Source organism: Lipotes vexillifer, unplaced genomic scaffold (assembly GCF_000442215.2).
Source record: "Lipotes vexillifer unplaced genomic scaffold, Lipotes_vexillifer_v1.1 scaffold1006, whole genome shotgun sequence".
Taxonomy (NCBI): Eukaryota; Metazoa; Chordata; class Mammalia; order Artiodactyla; family Lipotidae; genus Lipotes; species Lipotes vexillifer.
In genome coordinates this window covers 405,988-423,531 of record NW_006789838.1, presented here as the reverse complement: position 1 = coordinate 423,531, position 17,544 = coordinate 405,988, and the positions used below count along the sequence as shown (strand labels likewise).

The 17,544-nt window shown below is 39.4% G+C and overlaps 1 protein-coding gene across 1 annotated transcript in view; it reads left to right on the top strand.

The window, feature by feature from the left end:
- FRMD7 (FERM domain containing 7) overlaps positions 1–17,544 on the top strand; it is a 46,808-nt gene that overhangs the window by 23,531 nt on the left and 5,733 nt on the right. The window contains 5 exon segments of the mRNA XM_007462865.1: positions 1,123–1,156; positions 4,042–4,139; positions 11,606–11,720; positions 11,941–12,088; positions 16,873–16,968. Coding sequence (XP_007462927.1) covers positions 1,123–1,156; positions 4,042–4,139; positions 11,606–11,720; positions 11,941–12,088; positions 16,873–16,968 — 491 coding nt within the window.

The following is a 17,544-nucleotide window of genomic DNA, read 5'->3' as shown; positions in this document are numbered from 1 at the left end:
CCACTTCATACTCCTACCTCTCCTAATTTGAACAAAACTAACTTCAGGTGTAGGCTTCTCAGATAAAATAGAAGTTGCCCAACTATATCAGAATTTCAGATCAACAAAGACTAATTTCTTTGTATAAGTATGTCCCAAGCAATCATTGTATATCTGAAATTCAAATTTAACTGGGAGTCCTATATTTTTATCTGCTAAATCTGGCAGCCCTACTCAGATGTCAGCTCTTCCAGGAAGCCTTCCTTGACCTCCTCCAAACTCTTTTCTCCCTCTTGTGCTTACCCAGTACTCAGGGCTTATAACATTTTGTGGTTCTGTGATTGTCTGTCTAGGTGTCTGCCTCTTCTACCAACCTTTGAGTGCTTAATTATATTTTAATTTCCAGGAGCCTCTGGTACAATGCTTAGCATACAATAGGCACTCAACAAATATTTACTGAATCAACGGTGTTAATGCTGCATGTGTGTATTTGCTTTGGATACAGAAAGCTTCTTATTTTCAAATGCAAGTAGGAGTGAAGGCAAGTAGATATGTTTTCTTCATGCAGATTTTAAGATACACAGAGGCCTCAGTCCCTACTACTTCTAGTTCCCTTTATGAATCCTTGAGCCAGCTGATATTCACCTGCCTCTATAGCTGGGCCCTTCTCTCAGCCAGGAATGCAGAATCCCAAGTAGCAAGTGGTATATTTTTCTAAATGGAACACTTCTTAAGAGAGGACACAGTAGGCCCCAAACGAGGCACATCTTTATAAAAGGAAACTCAAAGAAAGAGAAGGGAGGAAGGGGGCAGGAGAACTTTCCCAACTGTTATCCACATAGAGGCACAATTCAAAAATAGCAACATCTCACAAATGTGAAAAATTGAAATTTAAATGAAAAGTCTGTGAGAGGGAGTGATGGGGAGAGGAGGGAAGAGGAGAGGGGAGTGTGTGTGTGTGTGTGTGTGTGTGTGTGTGTGTGTGTGTGAGAGAGAGAGAGAGAGAGAGAGAGAGAGAGAGAGAGAGAGAGAGGGAGAAGACCTGTAACTGTTGTGATGGACATTTAAATAAAACTTATGGAGATATTGTGTTTTAAGATCCTAAGGAGGTTGTTTTCAAATTTATGGTGAAATTTTTCCCAGTGGACCCTGGACATCTGCGAGAAGAGCTTACAAGGTATAATACTTGCATGATGCATGATGTTACTTAATCATTATTCTCCATTTATCAGGGAATGGGCTTCTAGCCTTCTTTGGAAGGCTTGGGTCTCAGTCACTCTGGGAGATCGTAAGAAGTTGGTGAGAAGTCCGACCTGGCTGGTCCCCAGGGTTAATCTTCCAAAGGATAGGGACTTCAGGGAGAAGGAAGGGTGGTGTTCTAAAAGTGGTAACCAGCCTGGGTGCCCACTTGGGGGTTAAGCCATTAACTGCTACAACTGTTAGAGTGTTTGCCTTCATTGCATCTGTGTTCTAATCAGAGGGCAGCTAGACAGCTAAGTTCCCTGCATACTGAAAACGGTTGTGTGCACATGTGTGTGTGCACGTTTGTGTGTGTGTATATCCCATAGGTAGAAAGTGATGATGACATACACTTATAAAACCTTTTTGAAAGTAGAAAAGTAAAAAATATAAAAAATAACTTAATAAGTTATTTTGCATAATTATAAATTATTGATATTTTATTATAATTATTAATAATTACAATAATTATTTATAATTTATATAAGTAAAATATTTGTATACTTACAAAAAATTAAAAAGCTAAAAAGTAAAAAGTATAAAACATTTTAAAGTATTTTTATATTTATAAAAATGCCCTTTAAAATGACAATGTAAACCTACTTCTTCAAAAATGCTTTGTCAACATAACACTCCCCCAAACCTTACTCTGCTTTCTAGACTTTAGACTCCAGACTTCTGCACATAGAAGGGATGTAAGAGAGAATCTAGTCCAGACCTTATGGTTTACAGATGCAGAAACTGGTCCTGGGAACTAGAGTAACTTGATCAATGTCACAGCGTGTTGGCAGTTATTCCACCTGAAATATTCCCCATCATGGTTCATGGCCAATTTTTCTTCACCCTTTTTGTAAAGGGGGGGGGTTCTTTTCTGAAGGGTCTTTGTAGAAGTCACTTTAAAAAAGTCAGTCTCGGGCTTCCCTTGTGGTGCAGTGGTTGAGAGTCCGCCTGCCGATGCAGGGGATGCGGGTTTATGCCCCGGTCCGGGAAGATCCCACATGCCACGGAGCGGCTGGGCCCGTGAGCCGTGGCCGCTGAGCCTGCGCGTCCGGAGCCTGTGCTCCGCAGAGGGAGAGGCCACAACAGTGAGAGGCCCGCATACCGCAAAAAAAAAAAAAAAAAAAGAAAAAAGAAAAAAGTCAGTTTCTCTCTCTCTCCCAATCCTCTCCAAATTTGTGAGTTGTAGGCCCTTTTCCCAGATAACTTGATGTCTTGGTATCTCTATCAGTTTGCCTTTGCTAACTCATTTCAGTCGAGTCTCAAACTGTAACCAATTTTGATGGAGATAAACTTTCTCTGGGGGAAAAAAAAAAAGAATGAGAAAATCAATGTGATGATAAATGATTCATCAGCTGTTCAGGGGAAGGATTTGGTATTTGCAGCAGGCAGCTGCCTTCTTAACAGCAAGGAATGTGTCAAATGACAAGAAGGTTACTTTCTTTCTTGCTAGGAGTAAAATGAAATTCACGTCCCCTTTAGCAATTGAGGCTGATTATTCCCATTTACATCTATATTTGAAAGCAGGTAATGGCAACGGTTAGACTTCCTTTATTTTTCCCCCATTGGTCCATTTGAGAATACTTAACTGTAGTTGACTTTACAAGGATGCCTTGTTTGGGGCCACTACATGAGTTTCTCAGAGTGGTGTGCAAATATAACTTTTCTAATGAATCATTTCTAATCCATTAAGAGAGATCACAATTTGAAGGATTATAATGAATGGCTTTGTAAATTAAATAATCACGTACTAATTTACCTGTTTTTTCCCAGTCTGCATTTTCATCTATCACGTGCAATTAATTCTGGTTCCCCACATTGCTGTCAAGTCTTAATTGGTTTAAAAAAATCTAGATAGAACTTTATTCAGAAAATTACATCTTATATAGGGAAATGCCCACAGTAGATAGTAAATGTTTTAATATATAAAATAAAACATTGGAACCAATTTTGAACCAAGAAGCAACATAGTGGGCAGTAGAATCTTAATTATACACATCTTTTCAAAAGTTGATTGCCTTTGATAAGGGCTTAAAAGTGTGGGACAAATGCCATCTGTTTTGCAAAGTTCTGGATACCAATGTGTACTTTATGGGTCCCTGATTATCGGTAGGAAAAAGGGTAGTCTGGCTTCATTCCATTCAATACACAGTAATCCCATACCTGCTCTGTGCAAAAGGCTAGGCTGGGCTCTGGTGATACGGAGATGGTGGTCCAGGTGAAGGGGCAGAATCACGGCCTCAAGTTCTTGATTTCTGAAACACGGTCTTTTGGATAGGAGGCAGCCTAGAATTGAGAGGCAGACCTGAGGTCTTGCCACAGTTTCACTATCTTGGGGTGATATGACTCTGCCCAAATCGCCTAACCTCTGTCTTTCCGTAATTGGAACATGTGGTGATGATGCCAGCCTTCTAAGTTGTTACGATAGCGAGTATTTGATAGCATTTTGTAAACAGAGTAGTACTGGCCTCCTGAGTAGGCTTATTCTTGCTGAATCTCCCTTTCTCTCTGGCTGGGTATGTGGCTTTGCTACGTGGCAGAAATCACCAGAGGATGGTTGGCCAACTCCCTCAAGTTGGCAGGAGGATTTGGCCCGGGTGATTCCTAATGGCTGTGAGGCCTGCTGAAATGCTGGATCAGCCGAGTTGTGGTCTAGTGCTGGTTAGGGGCCGAAGCAAAGCCTATGCATTACTCACCACCCCCAAAAGGCATCTCCCTGACTGGGGGCACCGTGTCTTTTTTGAAACATCTTGATCTGGGAGAAGGGAAATGCTTCTTTCTTGTTCCTGTTTCTTCCTCAAGAGATTTCCCCCCACTTCTTTGCAGGTATCTTTTTACTCTTCAAATAAAGAAGGATTTGGCTCTGGGAAGGCTTCCATGCAGTGACAACTGTACAGCGTTGATGATATCTCACATCTTACAATGTAAGTAGCAAATGTCGGCTTCGGGGCCTATCAGCCAGCTAGAGAACCAAGCAAAGAGGTTGAGTACCCTCAACATCCCTATCATCATGTTAGCACTTCTCTGTAGACGAGAGAAAGCCTGGATGAGATATATAGAAATGGCATGGTCCAATAGAAAGAGGCTGGTTACTGTAGTCATTGAGATTTGGATTCAAATCCTGTTTGTACGTTCTAACTGTTGTAGCCTTGGGTGAAGTCCCCTCATCTGTCTTTGCCTGAGTTCCCTAGTCTTTAAAAGAGTGACAAGAATGCCTTCTCACAGAGCAGTTACGTAGATTAAAAGTAAATGCTGATTTTCTTCTATCTCTGTCTAACCTTGGCCTCCCACTGCCCCAGGCTTGCTCTCCAGGAGCTGGTCTGGACTAATCTGGGCATGGACTTTGCTAGGCAGGCCCCCACTCCCTCTGCTTGCCCCAGGATCCATTTCTGGTACGTGCTTTCTGCGGCACATTGTCACATTTAATGTGATTCCCATGTTGCTCTTTATCATGATTCCAGAGAACAAAGCACAGAGTACAGCAGGTGGAGAGAGACTAAAAGGGAAAAAGGCCCCAGGCGTCTATTAGAGTTCCCCATATCCTAGCAGCCAAGTCCTTGGACTAGGCTGAGTAATGTAGGCAGGGAAAAGAGGCCCAGGGAACAGTGGGGCCTTGCCTGGGAGGGGGTGAAGCTGGGCTCGTCAGGCTGCTCCTGCATCCCCGAGGGCAGGATTGAGGCAGCTGGAAATAGTATCTCTTCTTCTAGGGCTGGCTGGACTTTCTCTCTCTTCTAGAGAGGCCGTCCAAGAATAGGCTGTTCCTTACTGTTCCTGAAGGATCATAACTTCATTTTTTTGTTTCAAAAGTTCATTTTTGACCTCCAGCCATTGCCTTCCTAACAGTTCAGAAATGGTAAATTCCTGATTTCACTGGGAGCTCCAGAATGAAGGGCTTGGATAGAGACAGTATATGAATCAGTGTTTACCAAGTGACTCATCAGCGAGACAGGATGAGAGCCCAGGATCTCAGGAAGGCAGTGAGACCAGTAGTTAACAGGGAAGGCTTATGGATGAGATGGCTTTTGCGCTGGGCCTTAAAGTGATGCATAGGAATTGGATATGTAATGATAAGCAGAGAAAACAGAAAAGGAAAAAAGGTGATGGTACAAGAAGAAGTATATACAGAGGATGCAGCTCAAGTACAACTCGAGCATAGGGTCTGTTTAGGAGAGGTGCAAAAAACTAAGCATCATTTTGAAGGGCCTTGAATGCCAAGGACACTAACTATATGTCCAGTATTGTTCTTGGGGTGGGGTCGGGAGATGGGGTAAGGCAGGTGGAGAAAACAATATTGCAAGACTTATTCTTCTCGGTTAGCTGCCTGTTTAAGGCAGCAGTCAGAAGATTGGGGCTCCCCAGACAGCCTCTGATGGGGGAGCCCAATTTCATTCTTAATAGTTCAGCATTATGGATTTGAGCATTCCCTAGTGGCCATTTCAGGCATAGCACAGAACACTTCAGCTTTTCTAGAGGATATTTTGTTTGTCAATAGAAGCTCTTTCCATAGGAAAAAAGCTAAAGTTTCAAGGAGTCAGCTCTTCACAATCCATCCAGGTCAGATTATTTCACTGGTTGCTAAGACAGTGTGCAGAACACAGCCAGGCTGCTCATTCGTTTGCTCATTTATTTATTCATCTAATATGTATGTTCTAGGCATTCAAGAACCTCCACATTCTGACCTCATCTGCTTAAATCTCTCTTACACACCCCCCTGGCTCTAGCCAGACTCTTCCTCCCAAATACAGTTTGTACATTCCAAATGAAGCCTCCCTTTTATGAATGCCCTTAGTACAGTAACTCTTCTTTGTCATTCACTCAGCAAATTTTATTAAGTACCCACCACATGCCAGGTACTGGGAACATAGCAGTGAAATAAAAAGATCCTTGCTCTCATGGAGCTCACATTTTGGCAGTGGAGGACAATCAGACCAAAATAAGGAAATATATAACGTAAGTTTGAAGGTGATAAGTGCACTGGAGAAAATAAAGTATGGAAGGGAGAGAGGGAAATTCGGGGGGTGGGTACTGAATTTTTAAACAAGGTGGTCAGGGTAGGCTTCACTGTGAAGGTGATAGTTAAACAAAACTTGAAGGAGGTAAAAGACCAAGCTATGCAGAAATCTGGTGGAAGGGAGCTCCAGGCAGAGAACATCCAGTGCAAAGGGCCTGAGGTAGGAGCATGCCGGGAGTTTTCAAGAAACATTAAGCAGGCTTTGTGGATGGCTGGAACTGAGGGAGAGAGGGAGACAGTAATCATGGAGGGCCTTAAAAGCATATTAAAGACCTAGGACATTACTCTAAATGTGATGGGAAGCCACTGTAGCATTTGAAACAGAGGAGTGAAATGATCTGAACTAGGTTTTAACTACACCATGTTGGCTGCTGTGGTGAAAACAGAAATTTGTAGCGAGTAGTAAATAAGCCATAGTGATCTAATATACAGTATAATAAATATAGACAATAATATTGTACTATAATTATGTAATGTGATAAATATTGCTACAGTGGCAATCATATTGCAATCTATAAATGTATCAAAGTAACATACTGTACACCTTAAATTGCTGCAATGTTATATGTCAAATTTATTCAGTTTTTTAAAATGAGAGAAAATAGACTTTATGAGGGATGGTGGAAGTGGGGAGACCAGATAACAGACGACAGCAGGAAAGAGAGAGATGATGGTAGTTTGGACCAGCGTGGTAACAGTGAAGGTGCTCACACCACATGCTGCCTTCTATCACTAATGATATTTACTCATTTGTATGTCATAGGTCTCTTCCTAGATTGTTATAGTCCTGCATGGAGAGAAAAAAGAAGCATGGCCTTCTGTGTTCCTATGTTTTCCTTAGGGTCAACGTAAGGTCTTGTGCTTAATACTTGTGCTTAATAAACAGAAAGATTGGTGTGTGTGTGTGTGTGTGTGTGTGTGTGTGTGTGTTTAATTTATTTTTAAAAACAGCTCTATTGTGGTATAATGTGCATACCATAAAATTCACTCATTTTAAGTCTGTAACTCAATGGTTTTTAGTAAATTTACAGAGTTGTGCAACCATTACCACAACCCAGTTTTCAAACATTTCCATCAGGCCAAAAGAGCTCTCTCATGCCCATTTGCAGTCACTCAACCACTAATTTAATTTCTGTTTCTATAGATTTGCCTTTTCTGGACATTTCATGTAATAGGAATGATAAAATATGTGGTCTTTTGTATCTGGCTTTTTTCATTCAACACAATGTTTTTGAAATTCATGCATGTTGTAACATGAATCACAACAGTTTGTTGCTTTCTATTGCTGAGTAGTATTCCATTTTATGGGTATACCACATTTTATTTATCTATTTACTTGGCCAGGGACATTTGGATTGTTTCCAGTTTAGCTATTATGAATAATGTTATGAATATTCATGTACAAGTCTTTGTGTGGACACATGTTTTCATCTCTCTTTGGTAGATTTCCAGGAATGTAATTGTTTTGTCTTAAGGTAAATTTGTGTTTAACATTTTAAAAAACTGCCAAACTGTTCTCCAAATTGTTACAATAAAACCAGAAATGTATGAGGTTTCCAATTTCTCCACATCTTCACTAAAATTTGGTATTGTCTATCTTTGTGATTATGGTCATTCTAGTGCCATGAATCTCATTGCAATTATAATTAGCATTTTCCTAATGACTAATGATGTTGAGCACCTTCTCATCTGTTTATTAACCATTCCTATGTTTTCTTTGGTAAAATGCGTATTCAAATTTTTGCCAGTTTTAAAATGGGTTGTCTTATCGAATTTTGAGAGTTTTATATATTCTTATTAAAAATCCTTTATGAGATATATAATTTGTGAAATTTTCTTCCAATCTGTGGCTTGACTTTTCATTTTCTTTGTGTGTGTGTGTGTGTGTTCTTTTTTTTAAATTGAAGTATAGTTGATTTACAATGTTGTGTTAGTTTCAGGTGTACAGCAAGTGATTCATATATATATAGATAGATAGATAGATAGATAGATATAGATATAGATACATAGATATACATATACATACTTTTTCAGATTCTTTTCCATTAGAAGTTATTACAAGATATTGACTATAGTTCCCTGTGCCATACAATAGGTCCTTTCTGTTTATCTGTTTTATATATAGTAGTATATGTCTGTTAATCCCATACTTCCAATTTATCCCTTCTTCCCCCTGACTTTTAATTTTCTTAATGCTGTCTTTTGGAGTGTGACAGTTTTTAATTTTGATGAAATTCCACTTTCTCAATATGTTTTAGTCAACTATGCTTTTGGTGTTGTATCTAAGAACTTTTTGCCTAACCTAAGGTCCAAAGTTTTTATCCTAAGTTTTCTTCTAGAACAACTGTTTTAGGTTTACCTCTTAGGTTTAGGCCTATGATCCATTTTGAATTTTTTTGTATGTTTGTATGGTATGGTTGTGAGGGGTAGGAATTCAACTTCATTTTTTTTTTTTTTTTTTTTTTTTTTTTTGCGTGTGGATGTCCCTTTCTCCCATTTGTTGAAAAGACTATTATTTCCTGCATTGAATTGTCTTGCCATCTTTATCAAAAACCAACTGATCATAAATGTAAGGGCTTATTTCTAGATTCTCAACTGTGTTCCATTGATCTATAGGTGCTTATGCTATTACCACACTGTTTTGTTTACTGTAGCTTTGTATTCAGCTTTGAAATAGAGGTGTATATTCTCCAACTTTGTTCTTTTTCAAAATTGTTTTGGTTGTTTTGCATTCTGTGCATTTCCATGTTAATTTTAAGATCTTTTGTCAACTTCTACCCCCAAGTTTGGTGGGGATTGCATTGAATTTATAGATCAATTTTGGCAGAATTACCATCTTAACAATATTGAGTCTTCTAATCCATGAATGTGAAATCTCTCCATTTATATAGATCTTTAAAAAATTTCAGCAATATTTTGTAATTTTCAGAACACAAGTTTTACATATCTTTTGTTAAATTTATTGGTCTTTTATTTTTTATATGCTATTGTGAATATAATTGTTTTTCTAGTTTTCTTATTCAATTATGCATTGCTAGCACATGCAAATCCAATAACTTTGTATATTGACCTTCTATCTTGCTACCTTGCTGAACTATCTATTACTTCTAGTAGTTTTTTGTGGATGTCTTAGGATTTTCTACACACAGGACCATGGTGTCTGATTGCACTGACTAGAATCACCAGTAGAATGTTGGATAGAAGTGGCAAGAGCAGACATCCCTGTCTTGTCCCTGGTCTTAGGGGAAAGCACTCAGTTTCTCACCATTTAGTAGTATTATGATGTTAGCTGTAGGTTTTCCAACTTTACCAGGTTGAAGAAGTTCCCTTCAATTTTTTGTTTGTTGAATGTTTTTACCATGAATTGGTGTGTTGGATTTTGCCCAATGTTTTTCCTGCATCTATTGATATGCTAATGTATTTTTTGTCCTTTATTCTATTAACATAGCATATTACATTAATTAACCTTCACGTGTTGAACTGATCTTGCACTCCTGGGATAAATCCCACTTGGTCATGATGTATAATTCTTTTTTATATGTTGCTGGATTCAGTTGACTAGTATTTTGTTGAGGATTTTTGCCTCTGTATTCATGAGAGATATTAATCTGTAGTTTTCTTGTGATGTCTGTGTCTGATTTTGGTATCAGAGTAATACTGGCCTCATGAGCGAGTTGGTAAGTGTTCCTTACTCTATTTTCTGGAAGAGTTTGTGAAAAATTGGTATTTGTATCTTATCTGAATATTTGATAGTATTAACTAGTGAAACCATATGGGTGGGCCTGATTAAGTTTTAATGGGATTTGTACATTTATCAATTTGGGGAAAAAATAAATAGATAAAAGAGCCATTGATTTGGTCTTTTTAAAAAAGCTTGTTATATAAAGATTTTCATTCTAATTTGGTTTTGAAATATACAAATACACTTCACCTATCTAAAAATGAGCATGCCATCCGTCTAAAATGCAATAGAAAACCAAGACAAAAGAGAAAATAACTTTCTAGTACTCAAAACTGATGCCCCCATGTCCATGAATTTTACTCAATAGGAGAGCACCACATGATTCCATGGAGAGTCTATTTACTCTTATAATTCATAAAATGCTAACAGGTTTGGATATCTGCATTCCCCTTTTTTCATGTTAAAATGTGAATTTTAATTGTAAAAATTGTTTTGGGTGCCCATTTTATGGTAGATTAGAAGTCACAATTTGGAACCAAGTAGAGACTTCTTCAGGGGAAGTCAATGACCAGGAAGTGATTCCTATTAATCTGACAGAGAGGGAAAAGGCATAAAAATTATAAAGAACACACAAGAATTCAAAAATCAAAAGTTTCAAGCCGTTAACTGTAGGGGCAGATAATCCTATATACCTCAATTGCCTTTGTAGGCACAGTGCTATAATACATGTTTATAACAATAAATTGGATACATCTAGAATAGATTATGAGCAGGGATAAACTTCCAGTGATTTGGAAAAGTGAGAATAATTTCCAGAATTATTCACCGACTGGGGATTCCATATAGCAGGGTTTTACTAGATTCCCAATGTACAGAGTGATGAATGGCTGTGACTGGCTTGCATTGGAGTTGGCATTTGTATTCTCCTTTCTTAATAATGCCTGATCAAGGCAGAGGGAGGTTAGGGGGCTGAATTAGTTTGCTAGGGCTACCATAACAAAATACAACAGACTAGGTGACTTAAAGGACAGAAATTTATTTTCTCACACTTCTGGAGGCTAGACATCCAAGATTGAAGTGTCAGCAGGTTTGGTTTCTTCTGAGGTCTCTCTCATTGGCTTGCAGATGGCTGCCTTCCTGATGAGTCCTCACTCAGTCTTTCCTCTGTGTACCTGCATTCCTGGTGCCTGGTGTCCAAATTTCCTCTTCTTATAAGGATACCAATCAGATTGGATTAGGGCCCACTCTACTGCCTCATTTTTAAAATAATCACTCCTTTATAGGCCTTGTCTCTGAACACAGTCACATTCTGAGGTACTGGGGGTTAGGACTTCAATATATGAATTTGAGAGGGAGGTCACAGTTCAACTCATAACAGGGACTGATCAGAAGTAGAAGAGATCATAAACAGAATGTGGGAGAAGAAAATAACAAAATATTCATCTATGATCCTGGAGCCTTTAAGACCTACACTGTGTCTGTGACTACATAGCAGCCCACTGCTTATTTGAAGAAGAGCCAGTTAGTTCCTCCCCCCCGACCCATATCCTGAAACAAATATACATATATTCAGGAGGTCTAGGGCTGCACTGGCTGCAAAGAAAGGGCTGTTTGGGGGAGGTCAGAGGGTCTGCTGGGTGCTCCATTGCTTAACTCATCAATGGTAATGTAAAAAATGTCACTTTACTGTCATGCAGCAGAACTGGGAGACTTTCATGAAGAAACGGATAGGAAATATTTGGCACAAACCCGGTACTTACCGAACCAAGACGATTTAGAGAGCAAGATCGTGCGCTTCCATCAGAAGCACATGTAAGTACTTTCCCTGGCATCTGCTTCCACGTGTTCTACTGGCGGGGAAGACTGAAGCTGAGGACAGACTCTTAAAAGCAAGCCTTTAAGTCAGAGAAACTTCAGGCTCAAGAAAACACTGAGTTCCTCTTCGAGCTCTCGGGGTAGAGGTGTCATTCTTTGTTTTTCAGGCGTCATTCTTGCTGCATTTATTAGGCTCATAAATTCTTTCCCCTTGCAGTGGCAGGAGCCCAGCTGAATCTGACCTTCTGCTACTGGACATAGCGAGGAAGCTGGACACGTACGGCATCAGGCCGCACCCTGCCAGTGATGGTGAAGGGATGCAGATCCAACTGGCTGTTGCTCACATGGGCGTACTGGTGTTACGGGTAACAGCTCTTTTCCTTTAAAGTCTTCAGCTTTGGGTGTTATCTTGGCTCAAACTTGAATGTCCATTCTCAAGGTGACCCCACCCCTCAGTCTTACCACCAGCGAGAACAGGAGGCAGTGCTTGGAAGAGTTTAGGGTAAGCCTCCTCCGCTTGATGTGCTTTGTTTCCATTTGCAGTCTGGAGCTGACTGCTTTGGTTCTCAGGAGCTCACACATTAGATCAGGCCAGCATGGTGACGAGATGAAGTCAAGAGGCTCTTTGGAACTTTTAGACCCTAAATAAAGATACAGGTTTTTGGCATCCTAAAAGCTTAGGCTGTGACATAAAGTGCATTCAGCCTGTCCAAATCCACCAAAAACAACCTGAAGGGTTGTTCTCATTCAGTTAGCAGTTTTGTTGGAGGTGCCCAGTGCCAGCTAGTAGGGAATTAGTGCCCAACCCTGAAAGCAATGGTTGATGTTTACTGACTCATCCTTTTCCCAGGACTCTGTTTCCCAGAGAGGGCTCTCTCCATCACCATTAATCCTCACTCCTTGGATGTGGCCAGAACATATTTTTCAACACTTTTTCAGTCTTTTTGGACTTATATCTGTGAGCATTCAATGAATTTAGATCCAGGTTAAGGTTTAAGAAGCTTCAGAATGATAGGCAGATACCTAGACAGGTTTTGGAATGAATCACCTGTGACAAAGAAAGGGGTGGCTTCAGACCCACTGACCTCCAGGACCGAATTAGAGCACTGAAATAAGTCACAAAGCAGATCAGGTACAGACTTGGCAACAAGAATCTTAACCTTCTAACTTATGTGGTTATAAACTTTACAGCATGAGAGCCACACTGATCGACAAAAGACCCAATGGATCACAGGCACACCTGTTCACCCAGGAGGGAATTTTTACCCAGTCCACTCAAACCCTGATTCTTTTTTATTTTTATTTTTATTTTTAGATAAGCAACAAAGATATATTATACAGCTCAGGGAAATATAGCCATTATCTTGTAATAACTTTTTTAAATTTTATATTGGAGTATAGTTCATCAACAATGTTGTGTTAGTTTCAGGTATACAGCAAAGTGATTCAGTTATACATATACATGTATCTATTCTTTTTTAATTAATCTTTTAAAACATCTTTATTGGAGTAAAATTGCTTTATGATGATGTGTTCATTTCTGCTTTATAACAAAGTGAACCAGTTATACATATACATATGTTCCCATATCTCTTCCCTCTTGCGTCTCCCTCCCTCCCACCCTCCCTATCCCACCCCTCTAGGTGGTCACAAAGCACCGAGGTGATCTACCTGTGCTATGTGGCTGCTTCCCACCAGCTATCTATTTTACATTTGGTAGTATATATAACTCCATGTCACTCTCTCACTTCATCCCACCTTCCCCTTCCCCCTCCCCACGTCCTCAAGTCCATTCTCTACGTCTGCGCCTTTATTCCTGTCCTGCCCCTAGGTTCTTCAGAACCTTTTTCTTTTTTTTTTTAGATTCCATATATATGTGTTAGCATACAGTATTTGTTTTTCTCTTTCTGACTTACTTCACTCTGTATGACAGACTCTAGGTCCATCCACTTCACTACAAATAACTCAATTTTGTTTCTTTTAATGGCTGAGTAATATTCCATTGTATCTATGTGCCACATCTTCTTTATCCATTCATCTATCGATGGACACTTAGGTTGCTTCCATGTCCTGGCTATTGTAAATAGTGCTGCAGTGAACATTTTGGTACATGGCTCTATTTGAATTATGGTTTTCTCAGGGTATATGCCCAGTAGTGGGATTGCTGGGTCATATGGTAGTTCTATTTTTAGTTTTTTAAGGAACTTCCATACTGTTCTCCATAGTGGCTGGATCAGTTTACACTCCCACCAACAGTGTAAGAGGGTTCCCTTTTCTCCACACCCTCTCCAGCATTTATTGTTTGTAGATGTTTTGATGATGGCCATTCTGATCGGTGTAAGTTGATATCTCATTGTAGTTTTGATTTGCATTTCTCTGATTAGTGATATTGATCATCATTTCATGTGTTTGTTGGCACTCTGTATATCTTCTTTGGAGAAATGCCTACTTATGTCTTCTGCCCATTTTTGGATTGGGTTGTTTGTTCTTTTGATAATGAGCTGCATGAGCTGCTTGTAAATTTTGGAGATTAATCCTTTGTCAGTTGCTTCGTTTGCAACTATTTTCTCCCATTCTGAGGGCTGTCTTTTCATCTTGTTTATGTTTTCCTTTGCTGTGCAAAAGCTTTTAAGTTTCATTAGGTCCTGTTTGTTTGTTTTTATTTCCATTTCTGTAGGAGGTGGGTCAAAAAGGATCTTGCTGTGATTTATGTCATAGAGTGTCCTGCCTATGTTTTCCTCTAAGAGTTTGATAGTGTCTGGCCTTACATTTAGGTCTTTAATCCATTTTCAGTTTATTTTTGTGTATGGTGTTAGGGAGTGTTCTAATTGCATTCTTTTACATGTACCTGTCCAGTTTTCCAAGCACCACTTATTGAAGAGACTGTCTTTTCTCCATTGCATATTCTTGCCTCCTTTATCAAAGATAAGGTGACCATAAGTGTGTGGGTTTATCTCTAGGCTTTCTATCCTGTTCCATTGATCTATATTTCTGTTTTTGTGCCAGTACCTTACTGTCTTGATTACTGTACCTTTGTAGTATAGTCTGAAGTCCAGGGGCCTGCTTCCTCCAGCTCCATTTTTCTTTCTCAAGATTGCTTTCATGTATCTATTCTTGCTAACCCTGATTCTTGCTATTTCCTATTGCATGAGAGAAAATGGGAAGGGTATGAGAGCAAGACCGTCATGTTAGTTGTGATCTCTTTCATTGTGAATACTTCTGTGGACAGTTGGGAACAATATAGATGGTCTGTTTTGTCCTGCCTGAAGTCCAATCCAGAGAGTATTTATGTACTGAGTACCCTCTATCTGTTCTTCATTGTACTATTCTTTCTTTAAAAAAAAAAACAGCTTTATTGAGCTATAATTTGCATAACATAAAAGTCATCTGTTTTAATGGTACAATTCAATGAGTTTGAGTATATTTATAGTTGGGCAGCAATCCATTCATCCTTCTATCAGTATATTTATTGTACATCCACTCTGTGCCAGGTACGAGAGCTGCAGAGGTAAACAGGTATGACCCTGACTTAAATTCTAATAGGAACTTAAATTCCAATAGGAGGAAGACAGACAGTTAAATAAGTAATTATAAACAAATGTGATGTGCTTTGTGCTAGAGGAAGCACAGGATGCTAAGGTAACACATGTGAAAGGGACTTAACATTTAAGCAAGACCTGAGGAAATTATCCAGACCAATGGGATATGGTTGGCTGATGAAGGAGGGTGTTCCAGGGAAAGGTCACACAGGCAAAGGCCCTGAGAAGGATAAAGGATGACGTAATCAAGAAACTAACATTAAGCATGACACATGGCTGCTGTCATTACGATAGTCACAATTTCTTTTGAAAGACCAGAGAAATAATGATCAATATCAGACAACGAGTAATCAAAAGCTAATCTATCACATTTACTTTAGTTGCAGAAGTAGTATACCCAACAAAATAATGTGGTTACCTGTAGACAGTGGTTAGATGGGGACAGAGGTAGGAGTGACAGCGGTGGGCATGAGACTTCTCAATATATTTACTTTTGTGCCCCCTTTGATTTTTGGACTATGTGAACAAACAAACAAACAAGAGAGTTAAACTGTTTGAGTAGTCCAGGAGAGCTAAAGGAGTTCAGAGGAGTTAGAAATGGGTGTAGGCTATGGCAATGATAGGGAATATCCTAGAGGAGGCGCTAGTCATTCTGGGTAAGGAGAATGAGGAGACCTATGGGAGGGAAGGTACAGAGTAGGATGGAAAGGTGTTTTCTGGGAGCAGTGGGATCAAAGTTATAGTCAATATAGTTGGGGCAAGAAAATCAAGCCAAAAGAGTTTAGAGTTGATGTAGGTGGTGCAGAGCTATTGAAGGGGTTTGAGTAAATGAGGTGGCAGAATAAATGGGATTTTTTTTAAAAGCAGTTGAATTTGGAAACATGGGAAGGGGGTGAGATTAGAGGAGCTATTGCAGTTCAGGTTTCCCCTGCTATTTGAAAGTAGAGCATTCCTATGAAACCTTTCCTAGCTGAAAGAGTGTAAAGTGAAGAAGCATTACCTGAGGACACATTTTGCTAACGGGTGCACAAAATAAATCGAGATAAAGTACCGATGTACAGTTCAAAGCTATGGTGGCTTGATGCTGAGCTGCCGAGCAGAGTGTAGTTCCTGGGGAAGGAGCTTAAGCGGTGCCACTCTCACTGCTCAGGGTGTGTGCTGGCTCTATAACAGCTCACTGCAAAACAAATGCTGACTTTTATTTTCTCCTTTTTTGGAGTAAAATCAAAAATCCTCTTTGGATTTCTTTCAGTTAGCGAAAACTTGTAATGATGTGGGTCTTTCGTAAAAGCGAAGTGGCATAAAGTGAACTTTCGAAAAGTGGGGTATACCCGGATACCTGCAATCTTTTTCTACTGTGATCCCCTATCCCGGTTAGAAACTTTTCCCAGGCATGCCCCTTCTTACTTGCATTTCAGAGCAGGCTTGTGTCCCACCTGGAATGCCTTCTTTGGCCATAGCTTCTACCTAGTACAACTGGATCAGTCTGTGCAAGAGATAGATCAAGGATAGTCCTGTTCATGAAGCGCATTTTCCAACAGGTTTGCATTGTCTTACAAACCAGCTTGTGCTGACATTCATCCTGAAATTTGTCATGTGTTTCATCACAGGGAAATACAAAGATCAATACTTTCAACTGGGCTAAAATCCGCAAGTTGAGTTTTAAGAGAAAACATTTTCTCATCAAACTTCATGCCAACATCTTGGTAAGTAGCTTTTGAATAACTTCTTTTACTTTCTACTCACTTGAGATTTCTTGGTTGTTTCTGCAAATGGTTTGATTGTGAGTGATGAAATCTGCCTGGCCCTGACCAATAATATTCTCCCTCTTTTGCCTCTACGTAAATAAACCAGAGCTTTAGTCCTATTTTTACTAAAGGCAAAACACTAAGAAATCCTATTGGCAGTTCAAAATGAATAAAGTAATAGGAAAATGGGGTGGCTGGGATGAAAGACAAGTCTCCTTAGAAACCATTTTTCAGGGATTTGGTAAGTCAAATGAAAGAGCCCAGAACTAAGAGCCCAGAACTAAGACTGTGGACATATTAATTCAACGTTATTTGCTTCCTTTTATAAAGTATTTTCATCTTCTTTCCTTAAGCAAAAATAATTGAACACCTACTACATGCCAAATAATTGAATCCCTACTCTTCCCCAAAGCAGGATGTGGGGAGTGGGTATATATTAAGCAAAAGAAGCAACTATTGGGCAAGGCTGCATTGTACAGGGTGGGACAAAGGGGCTAGAAAGAATTTTTTATGACTATAAAGGAAATCAAAAAT